This window comes from Chelonoidis abingdonii, chromosome 8 (genome assembly GCF_003597395.2).
Source record: "Chelonoidis abingdonii isolate Lonesome George chromosome 8, CheloAbing_2.0, whole genome shotgun sequence".
NCBI lineage: Eukaryota > Metazoa > Chordata > Testudines > Testudinidae > Chelonoidis > Chelonoidis abingdonii.
Genome location: NC_133776.1, coordinates 23727406 through 23745949, shown reverse-complemented (window position 1 = coordinate 23745949; position 18544 = coordinate 23727406). Strand labels below are relative to the sequence as shown.

Genomic DNA, 18544 nt, shown 5'->3' with positions numbered 1-18544 from the left:
AATAACTATTGTAAACAAATACAATTTCAAGGATTTGCCAGGTGCACATAGACGCGAAATAGATGCATCTATCTCCATGCACACTAAACCTCATAGGATCAAATCCTGCTTGCCCTGCTCTTGTATGTAGCTAGTCTCACCTGGAGTACTCCTACGAACAAGATCAACTGGATTTGGCCTTTAAAAATGCCCCACATATTGCTTATTCTTTTTTAATCAAGTAAAATAAATGTTCTAGCAGGAACTTCCTTTGCCACAAACAGATAAACCCCCTCATAAAAGTAATAAGGGTATATTTGAGAAAGTAAACACTGGGTGATCGTCACTTCCCCCCCCACATATTTGTGGCCCTCATTTTGTCCTCTTATCAGAGGATCACTTTTTTTTAACAAATAGCTTACATAGACACAAATTTATCAATCTAAAGGCCACAAGTGTTTCTTGAATTTAGGCTAAAAATCCCTCTACAGGGATACAGTGTTATGTGGTTATTGAAGGGACTGACAAAAGCTGGTTGCTCAGGATAAGTGGCCTTAGAATAACTCAAAATTTAGGCCCTAATTCTGATCTCACACTAGTGTTAATTGGAGAAATTCCATGTTAGTCAGTGGACTTACACCAATATAAACCTACATGAGTGAATGAGAATCAGACCCTATACATTTCTGGGTTGTTCAGTGGGAGAAGTTTCTTTTAAGACCAGAGGTTACCTAACAAGGATGATGACTTGCACAGGTTTTGTTGGATCCGTAACATGGTAACACACTGTGTAAGGAGTTTAGGTAACCGTTCAGACCACTCCGTTGTTTTCTGTTTGGATAGTAACCATTAGTTTGTTCAAGGAATTCTTAGGGGTCATTTCTAGCTTTGTATCTGTCACCAATCTCAATTTTTATGGAAAAAAGAGGCAGTGCACGTACACTTTCAGTAAATGAATAGTCCAGTGCATCAGGTGGGTGAATTTCAGCTGTTCATAGGTTTGTGAGGCAGCTGTCCTCTCAGGGAGAAAGAACAGAAAGGACCAAAACATTCTAACAAAGTAGCAAAGCTTTGAAAATACATACTTCGTTGAATCTGGGCTTACTTATTGAAATACTATTATTTAATTTACCCCCATCTCCATACAGCCTGAGCTTGATGACTCTGATTAAAACATTTGACTGGGAGAATTTAGCCAATAATGTAGACCATAGTAGTTCACCTATTGCAAGGCATTCCCTTTATTTGTTATAAGTAAAAATGCTGTTTTCCTTGCTCTTACGACAATCTCAGCTAGATTGGTGTAGATTTAAGAGTGGGAGGTGAGGGGACACTCCACTTGCCCTAAACCTAGAACACATAGCTTAGGGCAAGGAATTTTGAGTGAAAAAAATATGAATGTTCTTACAAAAAGGACTTTAATATGTTTGGGATCGGGCAAAAAGGCAGCAGTAGGAAAGAGTCTGGGAGTACTAGCTGGGTAACTTGAAAATAGCTTGTGTTTTGCTGGAGCCCTGCTGTGGGGTTACATCTACACAAAGCTTGTTCTGTTCTATCCATCTTTGTTCAAGGTAATAACAGGAACTCTGTGCATATTGTAAACAAAAATAGACTAGGAATGACCATCCTGGGTCTTTGTCCTCATTTCTCTTCTGACAAATTTGTACTTCTAGCAAATTGTTCCAGGCTGTCTGAATGCTGAGGAAGATGACACTACATCAATTTTTGCTCTGTCCATATTTTCACAGTTGTCTTCATAGCCAGGAGGGCTAGAAACTTTTTTTAAATGAAAGCTTAGATAATGGAGCACAATGTTGGGTCGAGTAGCTTGCGCACTAAAAATGTTGTGGTCACAGAACAATAAAGTACACCAGGTTTTTCTTCTTAGCTTGTGTTTATTTTAGTTTGTGATAGAGAATGTTTTCTCTGCCTTGCCTGTTGCTCTTTCCAGAAGTGCTACCTAGGCTGGTCTGCAGCCTGTAATGGCCATGGCTTTGGAACCAATGCCCACAATGGAGATTGCTTGGAGTTGTTGAGGATAAGGAATGAATCAGCAGTGCCATGCAAAAATAAAACACAATTTCCTCCAAATGTAATGGTATTTATTTTACTGTTGATATAAGTTAAAAGCTAACATCATATTTCTGTTGAAAAGTTTAAAAAAATTAGTAGACAAATATTTTTCTTATGGAGATGGAAAAAGAATACTTTTCTCAAGACTTTTATCCTATATATTAACTTTGTTCACATTCTGAGTTACAGCTAAGTAACTTAGTGACATAAAATCAAGGGTGTGTGTATATATTTTATAGAAACATTTTTAGGTAGATATATAGAATGTGTGATTTCTTTCATATAAGAAATTCTACAGAGATTTATTTTTGGTGAAAGATGACTAGTTAAAAGGCTTCAAATTCATTGCAATACAATTTGTGTAGAAGAGTTATCACAATACCAACTGGAACTATTAATGCAAGATTTTTTTCCATTTCAAATCTTTATATAAAAGCCAACATTAATTTTTAAAAATTTGCTTCTTCCTCATTGAAAATTCCATTGGTAGATCCAGATTCTGTTCCAGACCCTTCTCCAGATTCTGAGCGCTGATTCTCTGACAAGCAGAAGTACTTCACTTTGAGGGGATGTCCAGGAGTCCAAATGACACGGAGGTGGCATGAAATCATTTCCTGGAGAGCAGACAAAATCAAGGTTATCTCTACATTGTCTTTTTTGTTGATGAAAAGAGATTTCAGACAATATGTGTTTTTGTACCTGAGTTGGAATTTCATGAAGTATAACCAAGTAGTCAAAGTCAATCGAATCATCTTTAGTTATCTGGATGCACACAAAAGACAATGAAGAGGGTCAATCAAAATTAGACTAATGTTCAGAAGCAATTCTTCCTGGTACCATTAGTAAGGCCAGTTGGATATTTAGTACATGCTGTAGCTTTTTGATTCCATACACTTAATAATTATGTTGCCCTTCTCTGTATCTCTTCTGAGATGAGGCAATCAGAACTGTATGCAGTATTCAAGGTGTGGGCATACCATGGATTTATATAGTGGCATTATGATATTTTCTGTTTTATTATCTATCCTTTTCCTAATGGTGCCGAACATTCGGTTAGCTTTTTTGCCTGCTGCTGCACATTCAGCGGATTTTTCAGAAAACTATCCATAATTCCAAGATCCGTTTCTTGCATGGTAAAAGCTAATTTAGATCCCATCTTGTGAGATCCTTTTGTAACCCTTCACAGTCTGCTCTGGACTTAACTATCATCAGTAATTTTGTATGTTCTGCAAATTTTGCTACCTCACTATTTACCCTTTTTCCACATCATTTTTGAATATGTTGAACAGCACTGGACCCAGTACAGATCTCTGGGGGACACTACTATTTACCCCTCCCCATTCTGAAAACTGACCATTTATTCCTACCCTTCATTTCCTGTCTTTTAACCAGTTACCAGTTCATGAGAGGAACTTTCCTCTTATCCCGTGACTGCTTACCTTAACAGCCTTTTGTGAGGGACCTTCTCAAAGGCTTTCTGAAAATCCAAGTACACTGCATCCATTGGGTCACTCTTGTTCACATGTTTACTGACACTCTCAAAGAATCCTAATAGATTGGTGAGGCATGATTTCCCTTTACAAAAGCTGTGTTGACTCCTCCCCAATAAACATGTCTGATAATTCTGTTCTTTACTATAGTATCAGCCAATCTGCTTGGTACTGGAGTTAAGCTTACTGTTAGGTTTACTGTTCTGTAATTGCCAGGATCACTTCTGGAGCTGTAGGCACCAAATACCACTTACTGAAATGGCTAAATATGGCCATAGATGCTGAAGGGTATGTCTTCACTACAGAGTTAATGTGGGGTTTGCCTCTAACTGCCCTCCATCCACACACAAAAACCTCTCACCCAAGTGTAGTGGTGTGTTTTCAGCCTGAGCTAGCTGGCCCTGCTGGGGCTGTCAGTTAAAGCTCAGGTGCTGCTTTCGCTTGAGCTAGGAACCTCACTTTGAAATTATGACAACATCAGCTAAATCACTCCAATGCTGATAGTCCTCCAGTGGACGCCCACAATTTCTCTCATGTAATCAGAAGGAATGACAGTTTCTCCCACAATTCACTGGGAAAGAACCACAGCAGCTCAGCTTACTTCAGCACAAAGAAGCATGGGATGTGCCCCAAGAACTCCTAGTGATATATACAGGGAGCGCAGCACCAGTGAGGACACAGTAACTTGGATATGGCTTTGCAGTTTGGCTGATCACACCTGGGCTACGTGAACCCAAGATGCTCAGAGCTGGATGCTGTTCACTTGAGTTAACTAGGCAATGAAGACTTACCCCAGGTTCAAGAATCCTACCTCATCAACTCCTGTAGGGTGCCACTGAGAAAAGGATCTTTCATCTTCCAATAGTTTGAATATCAAACTTTTCTTCTGAAAATCTGGCCCTGGTATAAAGTCAGTATATTACAGTAACATGGGGTCAAATCTTCACTCTCATGTTTAGTCCTATGGAAATCATTGGAGGTACTTGCGTAAGTGAGGCAAGCAGGATTTGGCTCACACTTTGTACTAACATTTTTTGCATAAATTCCTGGACAAAATAAGTCATTGTTGATTGAAATACTTGCACTTCGGATACTGAGATCTTGTATGAATCGGATATTTGACAGTGACTATGAGCTGCTGATTGCTGGTTTATTGTGTATTGCTTATTGTGAGATGATGTGTTAACCTGGTAATGCAGATTTAATTTCAGCTTTGCTTACCCACTGCTTCACATTCTTGACTTGTGCCATGAAATAGCCTAAGTTCTCTGTTGACTTTTCCCACATTAGGTAACTGCTGCCAGCAACTGCCAAAGCCCAGGCAGGTTCCAAGGCTGGTTCAATATGTCCATAGCTGTCTGAAAGGGGAAGTAAAAGACAGTGATGTAAAAATAATTCTGCTTTTACATCAAATACACAAGAAACCACTTTTGCACTGACATTGGGTTACTGTTTCCTCAAAGTCTGTGTTGCAATATTGAATGGGAAGGGTAATGAACTGATAATAAACTTATTGTAGTTACAGAAATACAAAAGCCTGGGCTGACCCTGATGGAACTGAGTTTAGCAAGCAACACTATCCACTGGGTCCCCACAATGAAGAGTGAAATGGGAAACCCAGTCTCCATGATGACAGAGTTATTATAAGCCTATCCAAAGTGGATGAATGACTGAGGCACATTATCACGCTATTTCCAGTATGCAAATATTCTGCTAGTCAGTCCCCTATGTGCCTCCTCTCAGTTGAGGGAACACCAGTGGCCTAAAAGACACACTTGTTAATACTGTATGATTTCCCTAAAAACAGTTAAAGAGTGGGTCTTTCATTGCAGAATTTTGCACAGAATTATTTGTCGTCTAATCATACAGATATCTCTAGTCCATCATGTTGTCTTCATCCTGCAAAGCCCAGAACATTTTTTCAGGAATCTTCAGGAATGTTGGCCCCTTTTTTTAAAGCTCTTTGTTTTAAAGCTGCTATTGTCAAAACAAACATCTTTAAAAGACGTTTGTGCATATTTGCTTGGTTTTGTAGTGGTTACAAAAACTGCTTAGCACAAAATTTAAAATAATGACTGAAAGGGAATGTACCAGGAGTATCATTTCCAGTGATTGGTTTGGTTTGTTGCCTCAATTTTTTGTAAAAGCTGTAGTCATCTTCTCGGGTTTGCTTCTGATCTTTGGTATATGTGCAGTTTATATTAACAGCAGGTCGAGGTTTCCTCTTCAGGTAGAGCACTGTAGCAAGGCAGGTCCCAACGTTTTGCTAAAAACATAAATATCAAAGCGATTATATTTCACTCCATGTCTTCATGTGCATGCACCATGTTTTAAAAACAAAACAAAAAAACTCCATTGTGTTAATCTTGGAGGCACAGCATATATAATAGGCCCATTATGTGAAACTACATAGGATTTTTATAGGGTTAGGACGATTGGGGCAAACACTAATGATTAGTCAGTTATTGCTTTTGCATCTCTTAAAGTAAACAGTGTTCAGAAAAAATAACAATCAGACCATCCTGAGCAACAGACAAAAATTAAGTTGCTTAACAGAGCTGGTCTTCTAGTACAGGGGAGCAGAGCTGTCCATGGTTCACTTAAGGATACTTTGGGATAGTCCCTCTCAGGACAGGCGATTAACTGATAAGAGAGGTCTCTTGGACAAGTTTTCATGTATAATAAATATGGACTTTATTCAGAGAAGAGCTAGGGATTCATTTTAAAAATCATTCTGTATGTGGTAGATCTGCCTGTAATGGAAACCCAGATGAATATCTGAAATCAGTAATGATAAATCCCCAGTAGAATGTAAGTGCGGTGAGGGTTATAATTTCAACAAATTCATCAAGTGCTTATTCAGATTTTGGAGTGTGGACACCACTGGAGACACACTTGGATAATGAGGGCCATACTGTCCCATTGATTTTGACATCAGTAGGAAGTTTGACTTAAAAGCTTGATGGGACAATATAGCTCCAGGTCAAGATTATCCTCCTCAGGCATTGAGCAAAATAAACCCTATGAAGGATTCACTCAAAAAAGCATTGAAATGGCCTGTGTATTTAGGGGTAAGTATTGTACTTTGTGTAAGAAGGACCATCTTACATTACAAACTTACGCTGCTTTTGTAGTCTTCTGTAGTGAACTGCAGGTAGTACTTATGTCCAATTCCTGGGATAGGCTGAAAGAGAGAAACAAGATCTTTATAGAAGGGGAAGTTCAGATTGTATTTTAGCACATATTGTTCTGGCTGCATAGGAAAGTTATCATTAAAATATTTACTGATTATTACTAAATACAGTATTCAGGTGATATCACGGAAACCCATGCTGTGGCTTTCCCTTGTACCCAGTGTAGGCATTACAGTGTGATATTAGGGACAAGACAGAGATGCATTATTAGAGGTGGTCTCTGGGGTCACTTTTGCCTTGCTTTGGCTGTCCAATCTGAAATTAAAGATTGCATGGTACTACTTGAAAAGTGTCCTATTGACTATTCCTGTTCTTATTAAAACTAGTTTTATAATATCCAAGGCTATGAATAAGCACACAGGGCCTGACCCAGCTCCCAGGAATGGAAATGGAAAGAGTCCCATTACCTTCAATAGCAGCAGGAGCTGATCCATAAATGGCTGTTTTATGTGCTTACACAATAATACTCTACCATGCCTAACTCTTTAAGAGATTTGGATACAAAGCATTACAGAGAAAGGCACCATCTACATTACTAACACTAATGTCCAGAAACTGTTCATAAGACCCATTTTTTTTAAAAACGAGGAGCTTGAACTAGCTTGGCTTTACCACCAATTGAAAGGGGTGTAATTTGGTGCATATATTTTTAGAAAGATGTTTGAGTTTCCCTAGGTGCTTCAGAAATTTAGTTGTGCCCCATTTCTACTCGAAGCAAAATTGTGCCAACTGAGCCAGCTTTAAAAACCAGTATAGTGTAAAACTAAATTCTGCTGTTCTTTCTCCATTCAATTTGTTCAATCTGTTAAAAGCAAAACTTAATAGTAGCACCACAGCTACTATGAAAATAGGTTCTATTTTAGTACCACCTATGAGCAATGGAAACCAAATGCAGTCAGGGGAGCACAAATATGTATATGCATTTGTTACAGAACAATATTACTACTAAGGACTGTATCCAACCCAAAGACTCTGCAGCTTCAAGTCTGCAAAGACCCCACAAGTCTGTAAATGTTTCTGCTAACCTACACAGTCATAGACTCTGCTGCTTATTCTGAAGGGCCATGGAAACCAATTTCAACTTTGTGTCTGCCTTCATCTATTCTGTTCCCAGGGCACAGTCATATGTGGTCGCTGGATTCCCAATGACCTAGAAACCAGGTGAGTTCTTCCTCGGCTGACTTTCAGATGGATCTCTGTCAGGAAGAAGTGATGATCAGGGCCCACTGGACAAAAGATTCTTCCCTCCTCATTATACTGAATGCCAAATTACTGTGAGTCCACTCTGAATAATTAATTAATTATTACTGATAATGCTGTTATCACAGAGTAGCAAAGTAGAGTGTGCAAAGACTACTTCCTTCACTTTATCAGCAGGAAGGAAGTGTTATCTAAAAATGTAACCCAAATTTCTGTTTGATTGTGGTTTTTCCTGTGATAGATAAGTAAAAAAGGACATTTGACAAAGATAAAGGCAGAAACCTTCCAAAACCACTGTTAGATGGACATCAAGCTGATTCACGCTGAAAGTGCATACAGCCTAAGAGCTGGCTGCAGCAGTTCTGCAATGACTTGTGTATGTGCTTAACTTTATGTACCCACGAATAGTCTCATTGACTTCAACCGGATTCTACTCACGGTGCATAAGATTAAGTGCATGTATGAGTAAGTCTTTGCAGGATCTGGGCCTCAGAAGGGTGATGAAGAAACATGCAAGTATGTCCATGAATCATTCTGCCTGGCTGCGTGTAGTCTCCAGAATTAATTCAGAGCATGTGTCTTGTAGCTTATATATTTTACTGAAAAGTTAGAAAAACCAGAACACTGGTCTGAAGATGGCATAGGATACAATACAGGGCACAGCATTCCATCCCAAAATGTGGAGCTTATATTAAGGAACGTTTTAAAGCCAGGGTAGTACAGTTTAAGATTCTGTACTGAAGAGGATGATAGTCTAGAGCAGTGGTCCCCAACGCAGTGCCCACGGGCACCATGGCGCCCGCCGGGTCATTTACATGCGGCCGCCTAGTGCCCAGCAGGAGAGAGAAGCTGCAGCCCTGCACCTGCCAGGGACAGAGAACTCTGGGGCCCACAGGTTGCAGGCACCGGTGTTCTCTGTCCCCAGCAGGTGCGGGGCTGCGGCTTCTCTCCAGCTTCTCCAGGGCTGCAGGCGCAGTTCTCTGTCCCCGGCAGGCGCGGGGCCGTGGCTCCTCTCTGACTTCGAAGCCGCGGCCCCGACCCTGCCGGAGACAGAGAACTCTGGGGTTGCAGGCTGTGGGCACCAGTGTTCTCGGTCCCCGGCAGGTGCGGGGCCACCGCTTAAGCTGGAGAGAAGCCGCAGTCCCGCCCCTGCTGGGGACAGAGAACTCCAGGGCTGCAGGCTTCGGGCGCCAGTGTTCTCGGTCCGTGGCAGGCGCGGGGCCGCGGCTTAAGCCAGAGAGAAGCTACAGCCCCGCACCTGCTGGGGACAGAGAAATCCAGGGCTGCAGGCTGCGGGAGCCGCTGTTGTCAGTCCTCGGCAGGCACGGGGCCATGGCTTAAGCCAGAGAGACACCGCGGCCCTGCGCCTGCCGAGACAGAGAACTCTGGGGTTGCAGTCTTCATTCTATGTTGAAGTAAGAATAATAAATATATTTGGACCAGCAGTTCAACAATGTTTTACTTTTTTAAGATAAATAAGATGAAAACTGTTTATGATATTTATTTTGTAAAAACTCCTTAATTTTTCTTACAGGTAGATAAAGAGCAAATTCACATGGTAAGGTGAAAGAGTAATTGCCAAATAATGTAATTAATACCTTTTACATGTAAAATTACCCTTTTTATCTTATGGATTCATATATTATGTAATATTAAATATGTTTTTCGTATTATTTAATATACAAATACAAAATAAGCCTTGAAAAATTGTTGGCGCCAGCCACATTCTTCTGAAAACATGAATGTGCTACTGGCCACAAAAAGGTTGGGGACCACTGGTCTAGATTAAAAAGAATGAAACTCACCTCTTCAGATCAGTGCTGGAAAGACAAGGTGGTATTTTTGAACATAGCCTAGGGAGTTCCCTTAATTACATACAGTTTAGTTGTCTGTCATGTCGCACACTGATTTACAAGTGAAGACTGAGTCTGTCATCCCTGAAGATGGTAGCAGGTAGGAGACCCTCACATCTCATCAGAAGTTTCAGTTCCTAAAAGCTATGACTCAAAAAAAAAAAAAATTCTATTCTTGTTGAGTGGAAATAACCAATGACACCACAGTTAGCAGACAGGTTCAGGAGACTTTTGGAAACTGGAAAATCTGAGCACAGAGGTGCTGGAACAATTTGTATAGTGGGGGTACTAAGAGCCATTGAACCAAACTGTAAACCCTGTATAGGATGGAAACCACTTCAAGCCGATGGTGCTGCAGCACCCCTACTTCTAGCACTTACGTCTGAGCATGCAAATTTGAAATGTGGCATTTTTCAGATCTGCAAATCTTGTCACTATGGTTTAACATTTCAGTCCTTCATGATGATGATTGCTGACTGAAATGGTTCAGTAAGATTCCTCAGTGGATCTTTACAGAAACACTTCAGCTAACAACTCTCATTCTGATGTTGTCAGAATATCCTGGTACAAAGTGCACTCAAGTTGCACAGAAACTAATATGTTAGGGTCAAATTCTGAAAAACACTTTCATGAATAGTCCCATTGTACCACTCAAAGTTGTAAGCACTAAGCCTGATAATAAGTGTTTGCAGGATCTGCTCCTTTCTTTGCTAGTCAATCACTTATCTTCCCACCAACTTTTGTATTTTTAATTTTTTGCAAGCAGGGAGTTTGAGTGGTTTGGGAGCTAATGAACATATACAAGTAAAGGGTGTTTATAAATGAGTTATCTATCTGTTGAAGTCTTTTGTTTGTAAATTAATATTTTGCATCAGCTAAATGGCTGGGATGTTTGCACATTTTTCTTTGATAAAATCAGTTATAAGAAAATCAAACCAAAAAAATCCATTTGGATGTTGTCATACAGATTCTCCCTTAAGGAGTTGTCTACATTGCAGTGCCTAAGTATTTTATTTGAGAGTGCTAGTTGTTTACCAAATATGTGGGTTTAAATGAAAGGGTAATTACTGTATGATAGCAAAAATTGCTACAATTTGTTAATCTTACATTTGTTTTGCATGAGATCCTCTCCAAGTGAACAGCGAAAAGAATTCTGGCTGTTTGTACAGTGTTAGAGGTTAGAACCTTGAGCAGATGTGCATATCCAAACTTGGCTACACACACACACACACACATTACGTACGTTTCTCAAGGGAGCTATTACTACCAAATGTTTGTAAAAGTTTACTAGGAGAGAAAAGCTGTGGGCCTGTCACCTGCTCTCTGTATATACACTTGGTTATATATTCCAGATAAGAGGCGACAGTGGATTAGCCACGTGCACAACTTTAAAATACCTTACCTCTACAAACAGGAGAGTTTGGCCTCAGAGCACTTTGGGGAGGGCAGGGAGACTGAATGCTGCCCCTCATAATCTGCCTTTTTTTTTTCCCTTCTACTTTGAGCCCTGGCTAAAAACGTGTTGTTCTTTTGATCTACTCAACTGTCAAGACAAAATGACAAAGGCTATTAAATGAACAGGCATTCCTAGTATAGTAACAAAGTAGCTGCCTGGAGTTTTATGAAGGTGTTATAAGTGTTTGTGGCATAGAAACCAAGACCCACTATTGTGAGGGACTGAGCACCCAGGGAGGTACTCAGCACTAAGGAGAGATGGTCCCTATGTCAGCTTGCAATTTAGCCTTAAAGGGACACAGGGAATTATTTCCATATATTGCATAGCAGAAAAAAACATTTTAGGATCCTGTGTTAACACAGATAACATGAAATAATTACCACCAAGGGGATTGTAACACTTTTATAATGGAAGAAATGTGGGTTTGAGACTGCCATTGACAGTGAGTGGGGGGGACTTCTGAACCCTTGGGGAGCCTCGTTAAAGTCACTGCAGCCTTGCAGAGATGCAGCAGTCTGCTCACATGCTATTAAGTGCAGCATCAGGGCTTTAAGGCTTAAAATACTTCCAGTAGCCACCGTGTAGTTAAGTCAAAACTTCCCTATCAGAAATGTCCGAAGCCATATAATAAATGCTGGGTTTTTTCTTCCATGACGCTTATCCTTAATGGTGGCCTCATCCCTTTCTGTCTCTTGAGAAACATTTTCATTTTATTATTATTGCTGAGATAACTTTAAGAATGACAATCAAATTTCATGACAAAACACTGCAGTAGTTTCATTTTATTTTTTTAAAATAAATATTAATGAAGGAAATAAAATCTATCATAATTTTGTATATATCTGTGATCATGTAAGTATAGAATCATGTGCTTCTTGAAATGGATGTAGTCTCCTTATTTGTAACTACACCATCTGGTACATGGGTATTTAAAAAATTTTCAGGGCTGAGCTGCAAAACTAAAGTACAAAGTGACTTAAGTACAGAAAGATACACAGAAAGATTTCCCTATCTACACAAGGGGGGCAGCATCTGGCACAGAAATAAGTTTTTTTTTTTTAACTAGCCTGTTTAAAATTCTTCCTTTCCTGCCTTCTGTGAAAAGATTTTCACTGTCTTCACTTTCACTCTCACTTCAAGGTTAGCTGATGATATCCTAGAATGCATTACATGACTCCAAGTCTATGGGTCAAAATGAGACTTCTAGCAGATAGGACATCAACTAATGTATGCTGGGTTATTGTCAGCCAACCAGGCAGTGTCCGGAGGATTTCAGAACAGGAAAGAAAATAATTTAATGGGCTATGTTGACATTTCTCTGCTGAATGTCTGGGCTGAGGAGGGATACTTAGCTAATTGTTGGGATAAACTTCATCCAACTTCCATGATAGATTTTCAATTGTCAGTACACTAGAATAGCTACTTTAGAAAGGTTCTAGACAGGACTGCGAAGTATCATGCACCTTGAGTGACACTCATACACCTGGCAGCCCTATCATTATCCCTGCAAACTAACTGAGATGTCAAATGTTCTGCTGGGCTGTGGGGAGAGCCAGCAACTGTTACTCCTGGCTCTGCCACGCTGCTCCACGGCTCCCAGCTGGGAAGGAGCATCCAGCGGTAATGGCAGCAGCAACTATGGGAACAAAAAGTGAGAGGGGCACAATACTGGCCCCAGGTTTTCCCCCAATCTTTGCACTGACTTCAGTGGGCTCCGGATCAGGCCCAGAGTGACTTAATTAAAACAAAGTATCAGTCGTACACAATGATCATCATTCTTATAATTATAAGAAAATTAAAAAAACACTTGTTCACCTTAGGCCAGGAAATGTATATTTCTTTGTAGTCCCTAAAGAGTTAACTTTCCTTCTGTTGTCTTTCATTTACAGTAAAGATTTCTAACACAGGAAATTATACTTTTTGGCATCAGATAAATTTCTAAAGAGAGAGCTCAACCCCTAGAACGAAATACTCTCATAATGCATGACATTGGAATTTGAGCAAGTGCTGCTGCTTGGTCAAAAGATTAGGAAGTTTTACCTTTGTTGTCAGTTTCCCTTTTCCCATTCAAATATATCTTCTAAAATTATGGGATGGGATCTAATAATAGGTTTTATAAAACTTTTTTCTACTATATTTTGGACATAAACTACTTAAGTGTTTGTTTAAGCAAAGAGTACAAAATGAAAGAGAGATAAGATTTCAAGGTTTTTAAGTAGGAAATCAATTAATTCATAACATACACTTAAGCCTGGTCTACACTGCAGGTGTAGGGGAAATGGATGTAAGTTACGCAGCTTCAGCTATGTGAATAACATAGCTGAAGTCGACATATTTAGATCCACTTACCGCAGTGTCTTCACTGTGGTAAGTCAACAGCTGACACTCTCCCATTGACTCCACCTGCCTCGGTCCTCCAGAGTCGACAGGAGAGCACTTGGCAGTCGATTTATCGTGTCTAGACTAGATGTGATGAATCGACCCCTGCTGGATCAATTGCTGCTCGTGGATCCAGTGAGTAATGTAGACAAGCCCTTAGTGTATCAATATCAAATTCTGTTACAAATATTGCTATCTAAAGAAGCAGGGAGGTCATTTAACTAAGTGTATTAGAATGGAGATTATTTAGCCGTGTTTACAAGTCTCCTTATTAATTTGTTTTTCCCTGGACAGGCAGGTTAGTGTGACTCTCTGTAAAATTCCACTCAAAGCTGCTCCTGAGTGTCAGTTTTTTGGGTATTGCTTCGGTGTTGTACCTGATATGTTGGGTTATGAGGGCAGAATTTTAAACCTGAAGTGATTCAGGCTATGGCCAGCCTCTGGAAAGGAAAAGATGACCCACCGAGGGGAATAAAACATACGTGTGTTTTCAAAGCACTGGTTTCCCTCAACATAGATGCCTCAGATCAAACTCTGTCAATTTCAAAACCTAGTTTTTGACAAAGTCCCAGAGCTAGAACCTTTAACCTATCTTCAGGCTCTCTTAGGTCTGTCTGTTTTGTGACTGGCAACTAAGAAACAGCATCAAGAGGTAAAAAGGTAAGTCACATAGGACAGTTAGTGTTTTGAGCTAGGATAGCTCGAGGATTGTCCCAGCCTATTTACAAAGTCTTGAAAGCTACCAAGAAACAGCACCAATTTAATTTCAGATTATTTTAAATCCTACCACATCCCCACCTCATGATTTCAGATTCCTTTCAAGGCACAAACATGTTACATTGAAGAGTCACTCTGCTTGCCTTCCACGCGCTTTAAGCATAGAACTTTCATTGTATCCAAAATGTCATTTTATGTATGTTCCAGAAGAGGCTGACACCAAGGTAATATCTATTTAACATATATGGAGAAATAAGAGCTAAGGCTGGAAGCACTGACCTAGATTTCTTGGTTAGCCCATACCATGCTAGAATGTAAAAGCACGCTCGGGCTATGCCCATTTCTATCAGACACTACTGATTTCAGTACGATTAATGGCCATAGGGCAATAGGTGTTCTCCTTTGCTGCACATTTTATTCTCTTGCAGGACACTGAAATTGTTAATTTAATCCAAAATATAATCTAAACTCTACAAATTTAAGGAAGTAGATGATTTTTCTCTTGCAGTCATAGCAAAAGATATTATAATCACATAGACACAAGAACATAATGGCCCTACTGGGTCAGATCAAAGGTCTGTCTAGCCCACTATCCTGTCTTCTGATAGTGGCCAATGCCAGGTGCCCCAAAGGGAATGAACAGAACAAATAATCATCAAGTGCTGATGTCGCTCATTCCCAGCTTCTGGCAAACAGAGGCTAGAGACACCATTCCTGCCCATCCTGGCTAATAGCCATTGATGGACCTATCCTCCGTGAATTTATCTAGTTCTTTTTTGAACCCTATTATGGTCTTGGCCTTCACAACATCCTCTAGCTGGTTGACTGTGCGCTGTGTGAAGAAATACTTCCTTTTATTTGTTTTAAACCTGCTGCCTATTAATTTCATTTGGTGACCCCTAGTTCTTGTGTTATGAGAAGCAGTAAACAACACTTCCTTATCTACTTCCTCTACACAAGTCAAGATATTATAGACCTCAGGCATATCTCCCCTTAGCTGTCTCTTTTCCAAGTTGAAAAGTCCCAGTCTTACCAATCTCTCCTCATACGGAAGCCATTCCATACCCCTAATCATTTTTGTTGCCCTTTTCAGAACCTTTTCCAATTCCAATATATATACACTGTAAACCCTTTCTGCCAGTGAGGTTACTCATTTAGCAGCCTTGGTACTCTATGTTTTCAAGCTGAAGATTAAGGCAACAAAAGAGGCCATTGTACTTTTCAGCAGAAAATTCTTTGGAAACATGGAGTTTGGAAGCAGTTTATGTACTTTTTTGTTGAAAATGAAGTGTGAGCATAAAAATTAGCATGAGGTCTGCTAAATCTGAAGAGAATTCACAGTTGCCATGACAAATTGACTATTTCACTAGTGACCAGGGCATTTTAAGAGCTGTTTTAATGAAGTGTGTAGTACAGACCGCCTGCCTTTGTTTTTCTGGGCTGGTTTGGTCGCAGAGAGTTGATGAATAGTTTAATTCTGTATGTACTGGCTATCGAAGAGCTTCTGGGGCAAGCACTGACCATTTGGGAAATGGCTGGTATTCTAGTAGCCATTCTAGTGGTCAGGAGTGTAATTCATAATTTATTAGAAGATTTGCTGCATGGGAGCACCAATGGGCACATCTGAGGGGGGTATACTGGTCACTCTCACAATCCTTTCACCTTTCCTTTGGAAATGGTTCCTCCAGCCCTGCTGTCTCCTTTTGCTTGTCTCTTTTACACCATCCAGCCCCTGACACACAAGAACACTAAATCCAAGTCTTTCTCCATTGTCTCCCCAGAAAAGGGCTGAGGTGTCAGAGTCTGAAACTTGTGCATTGTGCTATTTGCAAGCGGGCTCAGTGTATTACTCTTAGTTGCGTGCATTAACCCAGTACCACACACTCGGTGCAATGCCCTTTGCTCTGTGTGTTACCAGGGAACAAGTGGGTTGGGGCATTGCCTTTTGTTCTGTGCGTTACCTCGAGCACCAGCACACTCCACAATGCCCTTTGCTCTGTGTGTTACCAGGGAACAAGTGGGCTCTGGGGCTGGGCATTGCCCCAGGCACCAGCACGTTCCAGGCATTGCCCTTTGTTCGGTGCGGTACCTGGGCACCAGTGGGTTCAGTGCGTTACCCTTTCCTTGGTGCAGTACCCAGGCACTCCCCAGCTCGGGGCGCTGCCCTGTGCTCGGTGCGTTACCCTTTGCTCAGTGCGCTACCCAGGCACTCCTCAGCTCAGAGCTCTGCCCTGTGCTCAGTGCGGTACCCAGACACTCCCCCCCCTCAGGGCACTGCCCTGTGCTTTATGCGGTACCCGAATGCTGCCCTGTGCTTGGGCTGGTACCCGGGTACTCCCCCCTTCAAATGTTGCCCTGTGCTGGGCCCGGTACCCAGGTACTCCCCCCTTCGAACGCTGCCCTGTGCTCAGGCTGGTACCCGGGCACTCCCCAGCTTGGGGCGCTGCCCTGTGCTCAGAGGTGGCTCTAGACATTTCGCTGCCCTAAGCAGAGCGGCATGCCTCGGGGGCGATCTGCTGGTCGCAGGTCCCGCGGCTCCGGTGGACCTCCCGCAGGCGGTGGACCCCCCTCCCAGCGACCGGCAGAGCGCCCCCCGCGGCATGCCGCCCCAAGCACGTGCATGGCGTGCTGGGCCCTGGAGCCGCCCCTGCCTGTGCTCCGGGCGGTACCCGAACGCTGTCCTGTGCTCGGTGCTGTACCAAGACACTCCCCCCTCGGAGCGCTGCCCTGTGCTCGGGGCGGTACCCGAACGCTGCCTGGCTGTCCCTTACCTTGACCGTGGCTTTCCGGACCTGTCCCAGCGCCCGCAGCGCGCTGGGCGACCCCAGCCGGTAGTTGAGATAGTGCAGCGCCACCCGGGCCGCCTGCCCGGCCAGGCGGCTGGAGACTTGGAGCTCTCGGTCGGCTCGGGGCGGCCAGGGGCCCGCACCCCACGCCAGAGGCAGCAGGAGCAGGAGCAGGAGCAGAAGCGGGCTGAGCCGGGCTGCGCTTCGCCGCTGCATGTTCAGCGATGCCGGGTGCTCGAGGTGCTGCGCGTCCAGAGGCGGCTCTGCACTGAGCCCGCAAGCGCCAGTACAAAGAGCAAGGGTAGGGCTGGCTCCCCGCCTCTCCTGCCCAGCTGTCAGTGCCGGGAAGCGCTCGAGCACCACCAAGGAGGCTCCGTCCAGTCTCCGGTGGCGACTTCTTCCCTCCCTCAGCCTCCCTCCCTTTCCTTCCCTCTTGCCCGAGCTCCTTCCCTTGACTCCTCCCAGGAATTTCCCCACACTCCCGAATTTCCCCAACCGCCCCCCCACCCCAGTTCTGTGAACAAGTTACATGCAGTGTTGCCAATTTAGTGATTGTTTAGAAATTTGAATTAAAGTTGGAACATTAATATACACTTTAAAAGCATGTACAGTGTATGATAAAATAGGTGTAGCTGAAAAAGGATAATAGATTTGAAAAGTATGAACATAGGCCAGCTTCCTTATACAGCTGTTGTTTTTTAGAACAATGTCAGTGGATTCATTTCAAATGATGGTTTGTAAGCAAAGTCTAAATGAGCTCTCCCTGACAGCTAGTGTTGGGCTGCGGGCTGGGGGGAAAAGGCTTCAGGACCAGATTGTATTTACAGTCACACCTAATCTACCTATGTATCCAGCAAACAGAGCTGTGTTGCCCAAGTGATAGATTTTGGGTTACAAATCACTAGAATGCCAGGGTAATGAAATGTTGTTGTTATTATTGTGTGAGTAGAACTGTATTTAGCCTGTGCTGATTGAGGGCATCAAGAGAGAGGGTAGGGACAAGTGGTTGATGGTCTGCCTGAGTCACAAGTACTATTTGACCTGCCCCTCTCCACTGGTTAAAGGCGGAGTTGATTAGGCTCCATAGATAGTCTTTTGTTCTATTAAGTGACCACTGCAGCTGAAGTCACTGATAATCAGGTCTAAGTGCTGAGACCTGCTGTGGGACAGTGTTTCTGTGGAAGAGATGGCCCAACCTGCACTAGCAGCAAGGTTCCACCAGCTGAAATCACTGAGAGCTGGGTGGAACCTCAAGAGACCAACCTGCAGAGGTCACAGTGGCAGGTGGCAGCAGAAGGTGATGGAGCAGGGCCATTGGCAACAGAGCGATGCAGTGAACGGTGGCACAACAAACAACAGTGAGCAGTTGGAGGAACGAGCAAGGTGCCTCCTTGCCCTCTGACCTGGGAGGTGTATT

At 42.4% G+C, this 18544-nt stretch overlaps 1 protein-coding gene across 1 annotated transcript; it reads right to left on the bottom strand.

Moving 5' to 3' along the window:
- Positions 1 to 332: 332 nt before the first annotated feature.
- On the bottom strand, positions 333 to 17514 carry RARRES1 (retinoic acid receptor responder 1). Its single transcript, XM_032805536.2, has 6 exons — positions 17113 to 17514; positions 6664 to 6726; positions 5634 to 5808; positions 4764 to 4900; positions 2752 to 2814; positions 333 to 2666 (listed from the first exon to the last, which is right to left on the bottom strand). Exons 1-6 carry the CDS (start codon positions 17341 to 17343, stop codon positions 2502 to 2504), a joined length of 834 nt encoding a protein of 277 aa, XP_032661427.1. The 5' UTR covers positions 17344 to 17514; the 3' UTR covers positions 333 to 2501.
- Positions 17515 to 18544: the final 1030 nt, after the last annotated feature.